The sequence below is a fragment of the Anastrepha obliqua genome, chromosome 5, assembly GCF_027943255.1.
Source record: "Anastrepha obliqua isolate idAnaObli1 chromosome 5, idAnaObli1_1.0, whole genome shotgun sequence".
Taxonomy (NCBI): domain Eukaryota; kingdom Metazoa; phylum Arthropoda; class Insecta; order Diptera; family Tephritidae; genus Anastrepha; species Anastrepha obliqua.
In genome coordinates, this window is record NC_072896.1 from 91,180,069 (window position 1) to 91,197,589 (window position 17,521).

The 17,521-nt window shown below is 39.9% G+C and overlaps 1 protein-coding gene across 2 annotated transcripts in view; it reads left to right on the forward strand.

Moving 5' to 3' along the window:
* Positions 1-233: 233 nt before the first annotated feature.
* Positions 234-17,521, forward strand: part of LOC129247044 (protein bark beetle) — a 43,788-nt gene continuing 26,500 nt past the window's right edge. For both annotated transcript variants that reach the window (XM_054885911.1, XM_054885912.1), the window contains exon 1: positions 234-1,088. In XM_054885911.1, the coding sequence (XP_054741886.1) occupies positions 486-1,088 (603 nt within the window). In that variant the 5' untranslated portion in view covers positions 234-485. The remainder of the gene's footprint in view (positions 1,089-17,521) is intronic.

Below are 17,521 nucleotides of genomic sequence, written 5' to 3' on the forward strand. Positions count from 1 at the left end.
AATGAGAAAAAATTATTAATAATGCATTTAAAGCTAATGAGGTCAGAAAAAATTTTTGTGAAAGATTAATAATATTAAGATAATTACATAAAATTTTATATTTTAAATTACAGCAGCCAACCGGTGTGAGATTTAAGTAGACACTTATTAGAGGAAGAAATATTAGACAAAGGAAATAATTATTTATTTTTTTTTTCAATTAAATGCAAATATTTCAATAAACCAACTGAATATGTGCGCCCAAGTGAATCATAAACAATTGAAGCGAACAAATCGTTCGAAGAAGTTCAAAAGGGCAACATAGAAAAGTATAAATTTAGCAATAAATTAATTCTGTGTGCAATTAAAAAAAATTTTAGTGCAAAAAGTGTCGTAAAATTCCAAAACCACTTGCAGACGAACTCAACACTTCAGTGCTTCAACAACAAAACAAACACCGACAAAACTCTACTGTCAACAAGTCAACAACAAACGAAACCAACGAAATGCCAGCTGCCATGCGCAGCAAACACAAACGAGCCACACCGCCCAACCCACAGCACAACGCGCGCCCACCAGGATTGGCAATCGCATGCCAACGACTGCAAGCAGCACTGCAACTGCCTCCTAGCCGTCTGCACCGCGCACTCACATTCCTCATTGTCGCACTCTGTTGGGCAGGGCCGGCGCCAACCTTAGCACAATTGCAAGGCAACACAATTCTTGGCAGCAGCGGCGGCGGCGGTGACAGCAGCGAAATCGAATTCGCCAGTCTGGATGGCGCCGGCACACAACTACTCGCTCCAATGCTGTCGGAGGCGAGCAATGTGGCGCCACAACCACCATTAGAGGTGATAGAATTTGTGGAACCTGCGCCAGCGCAACCAGTGATGTCATCGGCACCGTCATCGTCATCTGCACATAGCTACACTGAGTTGCAGGGTGGTGAAATCACCGGCGAGCGAACGTTGCGTTACAGTGAAAGTCCTTTTGTTGTGCGCCAACACATTGAGGTGACCAAGGGTGCCCGGTTGATCATAGAGCCGGGTGTGCGTGTGGAATTTGCACCGACTGTGGGCATAACTGTGCGCGGCATATTACAAGCGGTGGTGAGTAGAATAAAAAATATTTACTATTTGTTTAGTTTTCTGAAATGAGTTGCCGAAAGTGGCGGCAGTCGTGTTTGTTTTCTTCAAATTTATGTGACTTCTTCTTCAATTACTTGGATATTTATTAGTGGATTGTATGAAATTCTCCTTGATGAGCTTTTTTTCATGTAAGTAGTGCAAGGGTATGGCTTCGGGTTATAGGAAATGATGATTCGGATTCATAAGTAAAGATAAAACAGAATGAAAAAAAAATTACTGAAATGAAAAAATGAAGTGACTAATAACTAAGTGTACCTGAGTGTTGTTGTTAAATCATAATAATGTGAGACGAAATAACACTGAGCTCAGGGTTTTTATATACAGTTGCGTGCACAAAAATTCGGATAAAAAATTCAAATTTCCTTAAGTTACTTTTTACGAAATAACCAAATAACAGTTAGCTGAGGGCTTTTATATACAGTCGCAGACACAAAAATTCGGATTAAAAAAATTTAATTTCATTAACCTTTCATTAAATTTTTTTTACTAAATAACGAAATAACACTTAGCTGAGGGCTTTTATATACAGTTGGTGACACAAAAATTCGGATAGAAAAAAAATCAAATTTTATTAAATTACTTTTTATTAAATAACCAAATAACACTTAGCTGAGGGCTTTTATATACAGTCACCTACACAAAAATTCGGATACAAAAAAATTCAAATTTCATTAAATTACTTTTTATTAAATAACCAAATAACACTTAGCTGAGGACTTTTATTTACAGTCGCTTACAAACAAATTCGGAATAAAAAAAATTCAAATTTCATTAAATTACTTTTTACAATTTTTTTTTGTTAATAGCTGTAAAAAAGTCTTGCTAAAAAAGTGTTTTAAAATAAAAATACAATTTTAGCTAGCTTCATAAATAGCAAATTTCCCGTATTTTACGCTTTCATTGCAACATTTTTGGTATCCTTGAGGAGCAGCACACACTGCGCGGACAGCATCACGGCAAAAAGTGGTTGTGGGCAAAAAATTGTCATTCGCACGCAATAAAGCCTTGGCCTGGTCAGTTGACCGTGACTTCCAATGCACGAAGTGGTGATTCGATAACGAGAAGGAAGTGCCACCTTGTACATCTATACATACAAATAAGTATATAAATAATATTGAGGTGCCTGGCTATGATTTTAAAATAAAATTTTCTCAAACTCAAATAGCGATGACAAAAAAAAATTACCTTAATTAGAGTATTTATTTTGTTTGTCTGTCTGAACGTCTGAAGGTCCATATATCTAGGGACTAGTCCAGAATGTTTAAGCTGAAATTTTTGTAACCATCCCTAACATTTGCTTGTTTGTTTTTTTGGTGGGTGAGCTAAGGTTCAAAATGCCTTCACACTTACAGCGACCGTCATCCGACCACTAAAACAATCCCTCCTCCTCTTCTGGTCAGGATCCCTTCCCGGAACTACTTTCTGCATTACTTCGGGAGAGCCCAGAATGGGACGTCGTTCTATTCACCCCACCCCATGCTTATAGCCAGCTTCATTCTATAGGCTCGTCTTCTGTATGTGAGGCTTCGCTTTGTTGCACTGCGTCGAGGTCTATCTTTTTTCTCCGTAGTACGCCTTCAAAGTATCTTTTAAGCGCATTCCAGTTATTCTCGCATCCTAGCATCTTGCCAATCACGTTGGTCGGCCAGATGTCGCCAATCTGCTCTCTCAGAGCATATCTTTCCACGAGCCATCTGTCGCAACAAAAGAACCTGTGTTCGGCGTCATCGCTCGGTGCTTCGCAGTATATGCTCCTGAGGTCACTTACCTTACTCATGTTAAGTAGAGAAGTTTTCGGGGCACATTGTTATGGCCCACTAAATATGAGCTGTCGTCGAAATATTTCGGAAAATAGTAGTTATTGCACGAATTTTTGTTCCAGTCGTTAAGAAATTTCACATACTCCATCTCCTCACATAAGAAAGTAAAAACAACGTTTGTTCGAACGCGACAGTCAAAGTGTGGTCGGTGTTTATTATGGTGTTATTCCACAAATGGAAGTATCTACAGTTTTAAGCGGACTCCGAACGGCAAATATTTTAAATGAGGAGCTTTTTCAGGGCAGAAATACTCTTGGGGGTTTGCCATTAGCTGCCGACCGAAATTTTTGTCTATCATTTTGCTGTTTCATGCACGGAGATTCGAACCCACGCACTACCGAATGGTCGTCCCTCACCAACCCTTCGGCTACGACGGTCCATCAATAATGCGTCATGCTTTAAGATGAGGGGAGGTTTAGGCTTCTGTAGCCAGCCCTGGCACTGCAGCTTCTCTTTCAATAACTGGTCATGCTTTAAGCTGAGGGGATGTTTAGGCCTCTGTATCCAGTCCAACAAATTTTTCATCTTTGAAGGCTTTTGCTGACAAAAAACTTAACGGCTTTTTAAAACTCTCGAAGGTGTACATTAAGAATTACATAAAATAATAATTCGACTCAAGATACATAGCACTGGTAACACTATGAACTCTAGACGTCTAAGTGGAGTCTTTTTACATATCAGTCAACACTACCTGTCATTTTACTCAAGTTTAGCTTGACTATCCGACATAAAATTTGTCCTTGCTCCGATTCTTTTTCTACGATCACTTTTGTGGACGTAAACTTTTAGTTGCAAAAATACATAAAAATACATAAATTTTTGCAACTAAAAGTTTTTGTCTGGAATATGACAAGGTATATGCCCATTTTCCAACGTTTCTAGAGTCACGGTACAAGTGCACTTGCGCCGGTATTCTCGCCCTTCCATGGATCCGTCAGACTAATAAAAATTAGCGCTTACACCATTTATTGGGTGCTTGGCCGAGCTTCTCCTCATATTTGCGCTGTGCGTCTTGTGCGTATTTTTCCAAAAATGAAGAGATCTACAGTCGTATGCCACCTCCGAATGCAGATAGTTTTTTATGAGGAGCTTTTTCGTGGTACAACTTCACTCGGAGGTTTTTATTGTCTGGCGAGGAGCGACCGTTATTAGAAAAAAAAGTGTATATAATTTCGGTGTGTCCTGCCCGAGGCTTCGAACACGGGCTCTACCGATTGTAGTCACGCATCAACCCATCCGGCTACGACAGCCGCCGATCCGCGGATCCGTTAGTCTACCACTGGCAATCCCATTCAGACATTTTTTTTATAGGTCACATTCAAGAATAGTCGGAGATTAGACTCAGTATTTGTTTAAAGACTCCCTTAGCACCCCGAAAGGCTCCACTAGGTGTCCTAGTAGCACAGCGGGCAAAGGCAATTCGCGTAGACAGAACAGCAAAATTCAAAGATATGTTTTTCTCGAAGCTTCACTAAATTATAAGTAGTTTATGCATTATTTTATATGCAATTTTTTATATTATATATCTGAGAAAACAATTTGACAATTCTTTGTTAAAGTTTTCCCAGAAAACCCACCACCACTCAAGCAAGTGCAATATTTCCACCTGCCTTTCCACCTGTTGCTACGAAAATTTCATAAGCTACCCCGCCCAAGTATTTAATTCGATTATTCATACACACAATTAATCCCACAGACAACAGAGGTATTTGCAAATACTTACCAAGCGAGAGTTCGTATAGCAAAAAATTGATTGAACAATCGCAAAGTAAGTAAACGACGTTATCAGAAATCGCTTATCAGTTGAGCGATAAAACAGTTAGTCTGCACACACACACACATTCGTATATATTGCAAATCTATACTAATATTATAAAGAGGAAAACTTTGTTTGTTTGTTTGTTACGAATAGGCTCAAAAACTACTGGACCGATTTTAAAAATTCTTTCACCATTCGAAAGCTACATCATCCACGAGTAACATGGATTATATTTTATTTTGGAAATAGGGCTCGAGATATAGGTCAAAACGTGGACCCGGGTAACCTTCGGATGTGTATGTACAATATGGGTATCAAATGGAAGCTGTTGGTGAATGCTTTAGTCCAGAGTATTTTTCATGCCGCTCTGTGACTGGGGTCTCGAGATATAGGTCAAAACGTGGACCCGAGTAACCTTTGGTTGTGTATGTACAATATGGGTATCAAATGGAAGCTGTTGGTGAATGCTTTAGTCCAGAGTATTTTTCATGCCGCTCTGTGACTGGGGTCTCGAGATATAGGTCAAAACGTGGACCCGGTTAACCTTTGGTTGTATATGTACAATATGGGTATCAAATGAAAGCTGTTGATAAGTGCTTTAATACGGGGTAATTTTCATACCTATTGATGACTAGGGTCTCGAAATATATGCCAAAACGTGGACTCGCCGTGTCTTTGAACCGAATTAAACCAAACTTACACACATTGTTAAGAAGGTATTGAAGATGATTTCCGTATAGTTTGAATACCTATTGATAGATAGGGTCCCGAGATATAGGTCAAAACGTGGACCCGGGTAACCTTCGGACGTGTATGTACAATAGGGTATCAAATGAAAGCTGTTGGTGACTACTTTAGTACAAAGTATTTTTCATGCCGCTACGTGACTGGGGTCTCGAGATATAGGTCAAAACGTGGACCCGGGTAACCTTTGGTTGTGTATGTACAATATGGGTATCAAATGAAAGCTGTTGATAAGTGCTTTAATACGGGGTAATTTTCATACCTATTGATGACTAGGGTCTCGAAATATATGCCAAAACGTGGACTCGCCGTGTCTTTGAACCGAATTAAACCAAACTTACACACATTGTTAAGTAGGTATTGAAGATGATTTCCGTATAGTTTGAATACCTATTGGTAGATAGGGTCCCGAGATATAGGTCAAAACGTGGACCCGGGTAACCTTCGGACGTGTATGTACAATATAGGTATCAAATGAAAGCTGTTGGTGACTACTTTAGTACAAAGTATTTTTCATGCCGCTACGTGACTGGGGTCTCGGGATATAGGTCAAAACGTGGACCCGGGTAACCTTTGGTTGTGTATGTACAATATGGGTATCAAATGAAAGCTGTTGATAAGTGCTTTAATACGGGGTAATTTTCATACCTATTGATGACTAGGGTCTCGAAATATATGCCAAAACGTGGACCCGCCGTGTCTTTGCACCGAATTAAACCAAACTTACGCACATTGTTAAGTAAGTATTGAAAATGGGTTTCGTAAAATGTGGTTGTAATTCGGAGCACTGGCAACGGGTACATCGTTCTTTTGAACCAGCCATAATGTCGCTTACTTTTTTAACGCTTGGGGCGGAACTGAACTGTCAAATTGACAGTGTGAGTTACAATGTGTCAATATTTCTTTCTGATTTGGATGCCATAAGGAAAAAGTAAGTGCAACATGTAAAAATTGTTTGTGAATTTTTTTGGAGTGGATTTTGGAACAGTGAATAATTTCTTACGAAATTTGAGAATTTAATGTGAAATCCGAATGAAATTATGTGTTCGTGGAAAAAAAATTTTTTTCGTTTTTTTTTTTTGAAAAATATAAATGGATAATGGTTAAAAAAGCTCCAATGCTTAATAAAACATATAAATTGAAACGAAAAATTCATGGATGATCATATGCGTTGATTTGAAATTTAAAAACAATCTTCTTTTTTCCTGATTTTCAATTTATATTTTATATTTACTCAAAAACAAATAGAAAAACAAAAAATATTGTTAATGCCAAAGCGCTTGAATAAAGAATAAAGAAATAAATAATATGAAAAGCATATATTTTCTGTTCTAAACCATATCTATTCTATTTTAGTGTGCCCAGCGAAGGGGGCCGGGTTTGCTAGTGGAATATAAAATTTAACGCAAGTGAGAAAAAAACAGAGTTTAGGGTGCTGGCACAACCGATTAAATCATCATTAGCAAGGCAGGCGCTACGAGGCTTCGCGACGAATGTTAGGAAATTTATTCTGTATAATAATTAATCCGAACCTGGTATTAGGTTTCCACTGGACTTTTTTCCAATAATTGGCCCCCAAAATAGCCCTCTACTGTTCACACGGGGCATCAAATTGTAGAGTCATTAATTTTTATGGCCCCATAAAGATGCATGCCACACATTAGAAGAGAAGCTTGGTCCGAGGGTACTTCTTGGCATCGGTAGCGGCGTAACATGAAAGCTAAGGGGAAAATTTTCCGGCTGAAATACAGGCTTTGACCCCGCTGCCATACCCAACTCAGTACATGTAAATCCACGGAGTAGGGTCCGGACCGACTTTCGTGCACTTTAACATTGAATTAATCAACTTTAACAATTTTTCCTCTGCATTTGCGTTGAACTAAACTCCATCTGAATAAAAAAAAAACATTTATTAATAAAATTTTCAAAATAGTGGGACTGTATAACCATCTAGACATATTAATGTCTTTAGAGTTTAGTTATGAATAGTGTCTATCCATTGGGGGCCAACATTCTAACAACCGTTGATACATATTACTCTTTATTGCTCCATCTATTAGGATCAAAAAAATATTTGGAAAAAAATTTCTGTAAAAAAATTTTTTGTATAAAATTTGTGGAAAACAAGTTTTAATTGTCATTTTTGAAATAAATCTTCTCTCAGTTTTTTTTTTTCTACACCCTTGGATTATATATATATATATATAATTGGCGCGTACACCCTTTTTGGGTGTTTGGCCGAGCTCCTCCTCCTATTTGAGGTGTGCGTCTTGATGTTCTTCCACAAATGGAGGGACCTACAGTTTCAACCCGACTCCGAATGGCAGATATTTTTATGAGCAGCTTTTTCATGGCAGATATACAGCCGGAGGTTTGCCATTGCCTGCCGAGGGGCGACCGCTATTAGAAAAATGTTTTTCTCAATTTTGGTGGTTCACCGAGATTCGAACCAACGTTCTCTTTGTGAATTCCGAATGGTAATCAAAAACCAACCCATTCGGCTACGGCGGCCGCCTTGGATATAGCAGGGGATAAATATCGTACACCTGGTGAGTTTCATCAGTAGCTTAAAGCGGCCTATATAAATGTTATTAGCCACTATTGGTCGTCATCCTCCAACCCAAAGCCCCTTCTTTAGTTTGGTTCTTTTCACTCTGTTTTCCCCTCTGTATGGCTACACAATGGACGAATTTTGATTCTTTGCCCAAGTGGGCCCTTCGGGTGGCAGCCGATTATCCTAAATTATAAGCAAATATGCGGCCACTGAACTTTTTCTTCGTCTGAAATTGAAATTGAAAAAGTCGAAGAAGAAGCACTGAGGGATTTGGTAACTCCTCAAACACTCAGAGCTTGTATTTAAAGCTCTAGAAAGTGAAAGGGTAGATAGTCAAGGAGGAAAGAAGAGAAAAAATAGAAAGAAAAAGATAGGATAGAATAGAGAAATAGAGGTAATTAGACTTGTGAGAATTTTCGAGATTCTTTGGTAAATCTGAAAATATCATCCAGTTTGAGAGAACGAATTTCACTCGTTCTCATGACACCGGCACCCAAAATTCGTAACCTCGCTCTAGCAAAAGCAGAACACTCACAGCGAAAATGCTCATTGCTATTCGTCTCCTCTAAGCAAGACAGGCAAGTCCTTAATGATTCGAATGGTGGTCATATGCTGACCCCATGTGTTGTGTCCTGTAAACAAAAAACACTTTACAGTTCTGCAGCGTTCTAGACCAGATCATCGTTCTTCATGTAAATTGCATACAGAATCGCTGATCGAATTTATGATTCATGTAAAACTGATTCCGATTATTGGCACTGGTCCCTGTGGAGTAACTGCTGTTACGCAGTTGGCCTATTCATCGGCAATTTCATTCTCTTGCACACCGCGATGTCCTAGAACCCATATTGTACTTATATTGCAGCGTCTTATAATCTTGAATAATCTTTGAGGTTAGCTTCACGTTCTGCAGTGCCGTTCTCCAGCTACTTTCAGAATGGGAAAATTTTCGTTTCGAAAACAGTTGCCATTCCTGCCAAAGCGTGATGATACTTATAACTATCGTTTAAGTACTATCCGGCTCCAGAACCTATTTAATTGTTGAACCCATCGGTAAAGAAAATATCCGTCAAACCTCTTTGCATGCACTTTAGATTGCTCCATTGCTCACGCAATGAAAATTTTACACCAACTTTCTTTCCAAATGAAACTATGGGTTAGATGCCCAAAACAGTGAATACTGCTCAGATACTATCTTAAAAATTTCTCTGTGTCCTGAAGTAACGTCTTAGTGCCAGAAACTATATTTATGGAGTCTACACTTGCTTTTATTGCTTCCTGCTGTATCTTAAGATCTAAGGGTAGCAAATCAAGCATAGCATTTAGGGCATCTCCGAAGGTGTATACTTCATATACTGCAGCCTGTATAGTTCCCGAAGTGTGGACTTAACGATAGTTCCTCGCCACCAAACCACAGAGTCATAAGAGATTATTGGTGTGATAAGTGAGTGTTGTGTATATCCACCAGACCACAACAGGTTTCAGACCCCAGGTTTTGCCAAAGCCTCTACGGCATTGTTGAAAAATCCTTAATGCGCGAACCATCTTCAGCGAAACAGATGTTTACCAAGTCACACCTTTCAGTGCGAGAAGACTAAGTCCAACGAATTTCCGTTTCCTGGTGAACAAAACTAAGATAGTTTTGTACGAATTGACAGAAGGACCTTATCTCGTGCACTCGATTTTATCCAGAACTCTCTGCACTTTTATGCCTTCACAGGGATATCTCCGTTGTAAGCGCACAAAAACCGTCCGCATATGAAATATCTTCTTCTTCTTAATTGGCCCGATAACCGCTTACGCGATTTTGGCCGAGTTTAACAAAGCGCGCCAGTCGTTTCTTTCTCGTGCTAACCGGCGCCAATTGGACACACCAAGTGAAGCCAAGTCCTTCTCCACCTGATCTTTCCAACGCAGAGGAGGCCTTCCTCTTCCTCTGCTACCACCACCTGGTACCGCATCGAATACTTTAAAAGCCGGAGCGTTTGTTTCCATTCGGACGACATGACCCATCCAACGTAGCCGCTGGAGCTTTATTCGCTGTGCTATGTCTATGTCGTCGTAAAGCTCATACAGCTCATCGTTCCATCGCCTGTGATATTCGCCGCTGCCAACGTGCAAAGGTCCAAAAATCTTGCGCAGAATCTTTCTCTCAAACACTCCAAGCGTCGATTCATCGGATGTTGTTAGCGTCCAAGCTTCTGCGCCATACGTTAGGACGGGCATGATGAGAGTCTTGTAGAGTGTTAGTTTTGTTCGTCGAGAGAGGACTTTACTACTCAATTGCCTACTTAGTCCAAAGTAGCAAGAGAGATTCTCCGTTGGATTTCGAGGCTGACATTGGTATGGGTGTGTTAATGCTGGTTCCTAAATAAACGAAGTCTCTTACAACTTCGACGTCATAACTGTCAACAGTGAAGTGGGTGCCGATACGCGAATGCGCCGACTGTTTGTTTGAAGACAGGAGGTACTTCGTTTTGTCCTCGTTCACCACCAAACCCATTCGCTTTGCCTCTTTATCCAGTTTGGAGAAGGCAGAACTAACAGCGCGGTTGTTAAGGCCGATGATATCGATATCATCGGCATACGCCAACAATTGTACGTTCTTATAAAATATTGTGCCTGAGCGATGCTCGGCTCGTATGATCCTCTCCAACATCAGGTTAAAGAAGTCACACGACAGCGAGTCACCCTGTTTGAAAACTCGTTTGGTATCAAACGGCTCAGAGAGGCCCTCCCCAATTCTGACGGCGCTGCTGGTGTTGAGCAACGTCATCTTGCAAAGCCGTATTAGTTTTGTGGGGATACCAAATTCAGACATCGCGACATCCAATAACTCCTTTCCGTACTGTGGAATGCAATGGTGTGTGTCGATTCTCCTTCCATGGGTCTTTTCCAAGATTTGGCGTATTGTAAATATTTAGTCGATGGTAGACTTTCCAGGTCTAAAGCCACACTGATAAGGTCCAATCAGTTGATTGACGGTGGGCTTTAGCATTTCACACAATACGCTCGCTAGAACTTTATATGTGATATTTAGAAGTCTAATCCCGCGTTAATTGGCACAGATTGCAGGATCGCCCTTCTTATGGATTGGGCAGAGCACACTTAAATTCCAATCGGCAGGCATGCTAATGCATGTACCTTACCAGCTCCTCGCCCCCATGTTTGAATAGCTCAGCCGGCAGTTCGTCGGCGCCCGCGGCTTTGTTGTTCTTGGCAATGAAACAGTGAGCTAAAAGTAGCATTATCAAAAGCCCCCTCAATGTCTCCTGCCATTTGGATATTAAAACACTTTGTGATTTAATATAGAAAGGCCATAACTCATATTTTGATCAAATTGAGTTTTTAACGATAACTATAAACTCTAAAGACATCTTAAAAATTATTTCATTACTATATAAGTAGAAACTAACGTTAATATTTGCATTGAAAATAAATATTTCACTGTTTTGGTTACATTTCGCACTCAATTTTTTCTTCTCTACACTAACATAAATATGAATTACGGATTTTCATGCATTACGGTGATAATTTCCTTATAAATTTATTTATACGTAAAATGTATCTGTTAAGTTTTATATTTTTGAATATGTGCCCGACTTTAAGCCTACAGATAAAAACTTCCCACCTGTGAGGATTTTTATGCCCTCAACTTTATATTTCGCTACTCTTTTACTGTAGGTTAGGTTAGGTTGGTATGATTGCCCATGGAATGGGCACACTTGGACGAAGAAAGATTCGTCCTTTGTGATACCATTATGAAGGGGGAGGCGGGAGAGAAAGACCGATGGGATGCAGGGAGAGGGCGGGGAGAGGGAAGATGTGGTGCTGGGATGGTTAGGAGCGTGCGGATTGCGAACCATGACTATGTTTGCGTCGACCGCTTTATGCTGCTGATGAAATTCATCAGATTTTTAATGTCAGCGCCAGCTATATCAGCAGGCGTGGCAAAGAAGTAGGAGCCAAGATGACTAGATCTTAGCCCCGCCAGAGCAGGGTAGCTAAGGAGAAGAAGCTGAGATGATTCCACCTCATCCTCCATACATCCAGCGCAAAAAGGACTCGAGGTGATTCCAAGTCTCACAGCATGCATTCCTCGCGCATTGTGTCCTGTGAGAGAACCCACGAGATTAGAAAGCTGATTTTTTGTCAGCCTCAGAAGCTCGCCCGAGCGCCTCCGGTCCACACGTGGCCAGAAGGATTTCGCTACCTTACACGTTTGTGTACTTGCCCAGCGCTCGCTGAGTTGGTGCGATGCCCATCTTTCCAGGAGCAGACCGTAGGTAGTCAGGGGGATCCCAATTCTCTCCCTTCGCGGGGAAATCACCTCGCATATCCCTTGTCTGGCCAGCTCATCCGCCTCACAGTTTCCAGCAATGTCGCTGTGACCAGGAACCCTGATGAGGCTGATGTTAAAGAATTCGGACGCAGTCGAAAGCGAGGTCAAGCATTACTTGACCAATTCCGAATGCACCGTCATAGACCCGAGGGCCCTTATTTCCGCTTGGCTGTCGAAGTAAATATTTACTTCCTTGACCGTTAGTACGCATTTGAGCAGCCAATCAGCTGCCTCCTTGATTGCGGCTACCTCTGCCTGGAACACACTGCAGTGGTCCGGTAACCTGAATTTGAGTCTGATGGGAAGCTCCTCGCAAAAGACTCCTCCGCGTTTTACTGTAAGAAATATATCACTAAAGTTCCCATCAAAGATGATTGAGAGCAGGTATATGCCTATCTCGCTCTTTACACTGGTCATAACAAACTGATCCCACGATATATTCTCTTAAGCACGTAAAAAGCTCAATAGTTTATACTAAATTGAAAACCACGAACAAGCACTCCAATTTCATTTGTATATATGTGTGAACAGATAACGCCCTGAAAGTGGGGTAAACTGATTTGGTGGAACGTAAGGTGCTTCAGTAGATAAGGAAATACAAACAAAACAGGTGCAAGCGATAAAAGTGATATTGCATGTCACATACACGCACACACACACATACATACGATTACTTCTGTAATTTGCACTGCCGCGCTGTTGTATGATATCACGATAAAAGTAAACAGAGCGCCGCGCCACTCATTTGCTCATATTAAAAGTACACACATGCGTACATATTTTTTTACGCGTATGTGTATGCATGCGCGTGTGTTCTACACCCCACATACGGCCTGCACACATGCGCACGACCGATGTCAAAAGACCAACTTTTTGGGTGGGGTAGGGCAAAAATAGCCTATGCGCCAAGTGTGGCAATGCGTCGCGGCAATTGTGTAACAGCCAAACGGCCAAACCGCCATTTAAGTAGCCGTGGCTTAGGTTAGGGTCAATGGCTATTTGACGCAAGCGCAATTTCAGAGCTGCCCAATTAAAAAGTCGCAAATGTCGACTTTGGCTTTGAGTCACGGCGTTCATCTTAGTTATTTGTTTGCTTTTATTGCTCGCTCGCTTGCTTGTCCATCGCACGAACGGAAGTTGCTTTGATTGTCTGTTGTTGTCTGTTGTCGGCGGCGGCGGTGGCGGTGATTGTGACACGCCCCTCGGTGCGGTGCCGTTAGTTGCTTTACAACGCGCCTATTTTTTATTGCCCATTTCGTGGCCTATTAGCGCGCATATCTTTCTTCACTCTTTACTTAATTCGCCATACAATTTGTGATGTTGTCGTTTGATGGTTTTTTCATTAGTTGCTGCTTTGCTGGCGATTGTCTTGACAGACGGCCACTGGGTCGCGTTGGGTTAATTAGATTAGTTGGTTGGCCTTTTTATTGTTGTTGTGTACTTAGACGTAGGTACATACGCGGATGTGTGCATGAATGTAGGAGTTGGTGTGTCAAAATGTTTGGCGCTTCAATTTAATGAGCAACTGAATGAATGAATGAATGAATAAACGAGTGAACTGCAAATTAACGGCACTTATTAGAGTTATCTGTTTTTTTCAGAGTATTATTATTAGCTGTTGTTCATGACACAGTCTATGTAAATTTATTTAAATTGGCAAAAAATAAGAAATGGACAAATAAAAACACACTTTGACCAGAGAAACTCTTACTTTTTGGATATGCAGATTATGGAGGTGAAAAAAAAATATTAATGAAAGAAGAAAAATTACACTATAGAAATATTTTTCTTTACTGCTTGCATTACCACTTGCATTACCCAACTAATTTAGAAGTACTTAGTGGACAAGCAACGCAGTAACAGATCTTTACATCTGAGGTGAACAAAATTTAGGGCAGTGATGTCAAAAAGAGGGTATTTTCAGCATTTGTGGTAATTTTTACTTGTACAACAAAAAGTTGGGATTTTTAAAATATATATTTTTTCGCATGGTGAAAACAATTCAGGGGTGCGGCCAAGATGAGACCATTAACCGGCTCTCAGCACTTTTTAAGGAATAAACTGATTGGCTGACGTCATCGGGGTCACGACAGCGGCTCGTTTACGAAAAAACTGAGATTGTGTTGTGTTATACGAAAAAAATAATACAATCTTCCCTCGTGCTGCTTCGTTGTCGTTTGAACAACGACTACTTTTTTTAATCCATTTGTTTATTGCGATCTGTTTTTTCAACATTAAGCAATATTTTTACTTAAAGCTATTTAATTTATTTAAGAAAAAAAATTTTATGATCAGTAATAATTTAATTTTATGATCAGTAATAATTTGGACTTATTTATTATGATATAGGGTCTTTTGTTGACTTTCTCTTGAGTCTGATTGAGTGACCAAAACTCATTTATAGAGCAGTAGGCAGGCGTTGCCCAGGACCCAACAGTGTCGTATCGTCGTCGCGCTCAGCATTTTGCGAATGAAACCGCAATGCGGCACATTTTAAGGGTTTCGTCGCGTAAAAAAAGGTCTATTTTCTATTTTTTTTTCTATACTCGTAAAAAAAATTATTTATTTAATTCAAACTTTTTTCTGTCTTATAGATACATATTTAAAGAATAATTTCTGAAATTAAAAAAAAAAAATTAAAACTCCTCCATTGTGTCGTCATTTCCGGTGACCCCTCGAAAAAAAGGTGCGTCCGCGTTGTCAGCATAACTCCTGACAGGCTCATCAAAAATGGAAAAACAAAAATAAGTGCTTTAGTTAAGACCATAAACTCGTGCTTGAACGAAGGAAAGAAAAAAAGAAAAATTGGAGTTTTGGCAGAAATTTTTGCAAAAAAATGAAAATTTCGGGCAAATTTGCTTGACATTTTGTTTTTTTTTTTAATAGTTGTAATTCAAAAAAAAAATTCTTCATTCAAGCACGAGTAAATTGCATTTCGAACACCTGTGTAAAATTTCATCAACATCGGTTGAGTAGTTTTCGAGAACATTTGACAACCGACTTTGAAAACACAGTTCCGAGAAAAACGCGTTTAAAGTTTTGAGTAACAATAAAAGTGGCTTGGAGCGCACACATTCCAAAGGCCGTATCTCCGAATTTATTATTCGGATCGACTTGAAAATTTAGGATAATATTCCTGAGATGTTGTAGAAATTAATAAGCCAAAAAAAAAATAAATCGATTTTCTGAACCAACGAAACCCATGTAACCCCTTAAAGGATGATTTAAATTTGTTTCCGTATATAGTACAATTGACACAAAGAATATTGCCAACAAACCATTCACGTCGCTTGGAATAAGGCCAAAAGTCGCTCGAATGGTTGACACTGAACTCAATTTTTGGAAGCAAATTTTAATGACTGACGGGGCACACTTTAACCTCTCTGGCTGCGTGAATAAACAAAATTTTCGCATTTGGGGAACTGAGAATCCACACGAGATCCATGAAACGCCATTGCATGACCGGAAAGGAAATGTTTGGGCCGGTATTTGCGTCAAAACCATCATTGGGCCATATTTGTACCGAGAAAATGAAACGGTCGACGGAAACCGATATCGATGGATGTTGACTCATTATGTCTGCTCGCAAATGCGTGAGGAAGATTTAGACGGTTACTGGTTTTAACAAAACGTTGCGCCATGCCACGTTGCGAGTGCAACAATGGAGGCGACATCGACTGGCCCCCCAGATCACCTGACTTAACCCCCGGACTTCTTTTTGTGGGGTTATTTGAAAAGTAAGGTTTCCGCCAACAAACCGCAGACTATTAACCAGCTTAGGGTGCCGTTCGTGCCGAAAAGGACGTTATAAAACCAGAAATGCTTGGCAAGGTGATGACTAACGCAGAAAAAAGATCGCAGTTTGTGATTGCTAATAAAGATGGCCACTTCATTGATATTGTATTCAAAAAATAGTTTCAATAAATTGTAAATAACCAAACCAAATAAAAATACCTCACTTATACAAATCAGTTGTTTTTTTTTTCAAAGCTATTCAATGTTTTCATACCGACATAAAAGTTGGCGCACCCTGTATCATCCTTGAATTGCTTGTAACTCATTTGAGCAGAAACTCAAAACTCAGATTTGAAAAAGCTCGAATACTAAAAAATCCGTATTTTTAGAATCGTCGTAAAAATTCTAACAAGGCTTTGTAGATTGAACTAGTTATCATCCCACTAAGACATGCACTGTTCGGATTTATCGAGAGTCCTTTGTCTTGACACTAATCTTGCACCATGTCGAGAGCTAATTGCATACGATCGACTATAGGAGAGTCAAACTTTCCTCTAACCATAATAACTAGATCTTCAGCAAAGCCCTGAACTTACATATCCGAGATCATCAAGAGTTTGTAAAAGCTCGGTAACCAATAGCCAAAGGAGCGGTGATAAAACACCTCCTTGGGTGCATGCTTTGGTTGAACTGACACATAATCTTTTCGACCCAGTTTCACATTATATTTAGCCTATATATTATATTTCCTTCCTAACCATGCCTTCCTCAATACAGCTGAAAAAATGTCAACCGATGTGCAGAGGGCATTTTTTTTACCAACCAACGCTTTTCAATCTTACTCGTAAGGCTATCTATAGCAGCCTCAGACTGCGTATTGTTTAACATGGAGAGACGAATGATTCAGAAAGTCGTCTTTAATGTATTGATCAATTACTTTATTATTATTATTAAATTTGTATAACAACAAGTTATACAAATATAAGGAGGCAGCAGCACTAGCAGCATGGGCCATCGGCTGTCTGATAACAAAAAATGTAAATGTACTTTAAATAAGGTCTAACGTTAAGTAATTATCATAAAGGTTGGCCAAAAGTCTTGCGGTATTTCCGCAAGCTTGTCTTTGCAAGCGCGTAGTTCTAGTTGTATTCGTCGCATTGGAAAGCTCTTTTCACGTGCTAACACGTGTTTTATTAATAAAGAGAAAATACGGCATATTTTACAGTACTACTACGATAAAGGCAAAAATGCATCTCATGCTGCCAATAAAATTTGTGCAGTTTATGGACCCGATACAGTTTCCATTTCCACCGCACAACGATGGTTTCAACGTTTTCGTTCTGGTGCAGAGGTGATCGAAGATGCGCCACAGTCCGGAAGGCCTGTCGTCAAAAATTGCGATAAAATCGCTGAATTGATCGAAAGAGACCGGCATAGTAG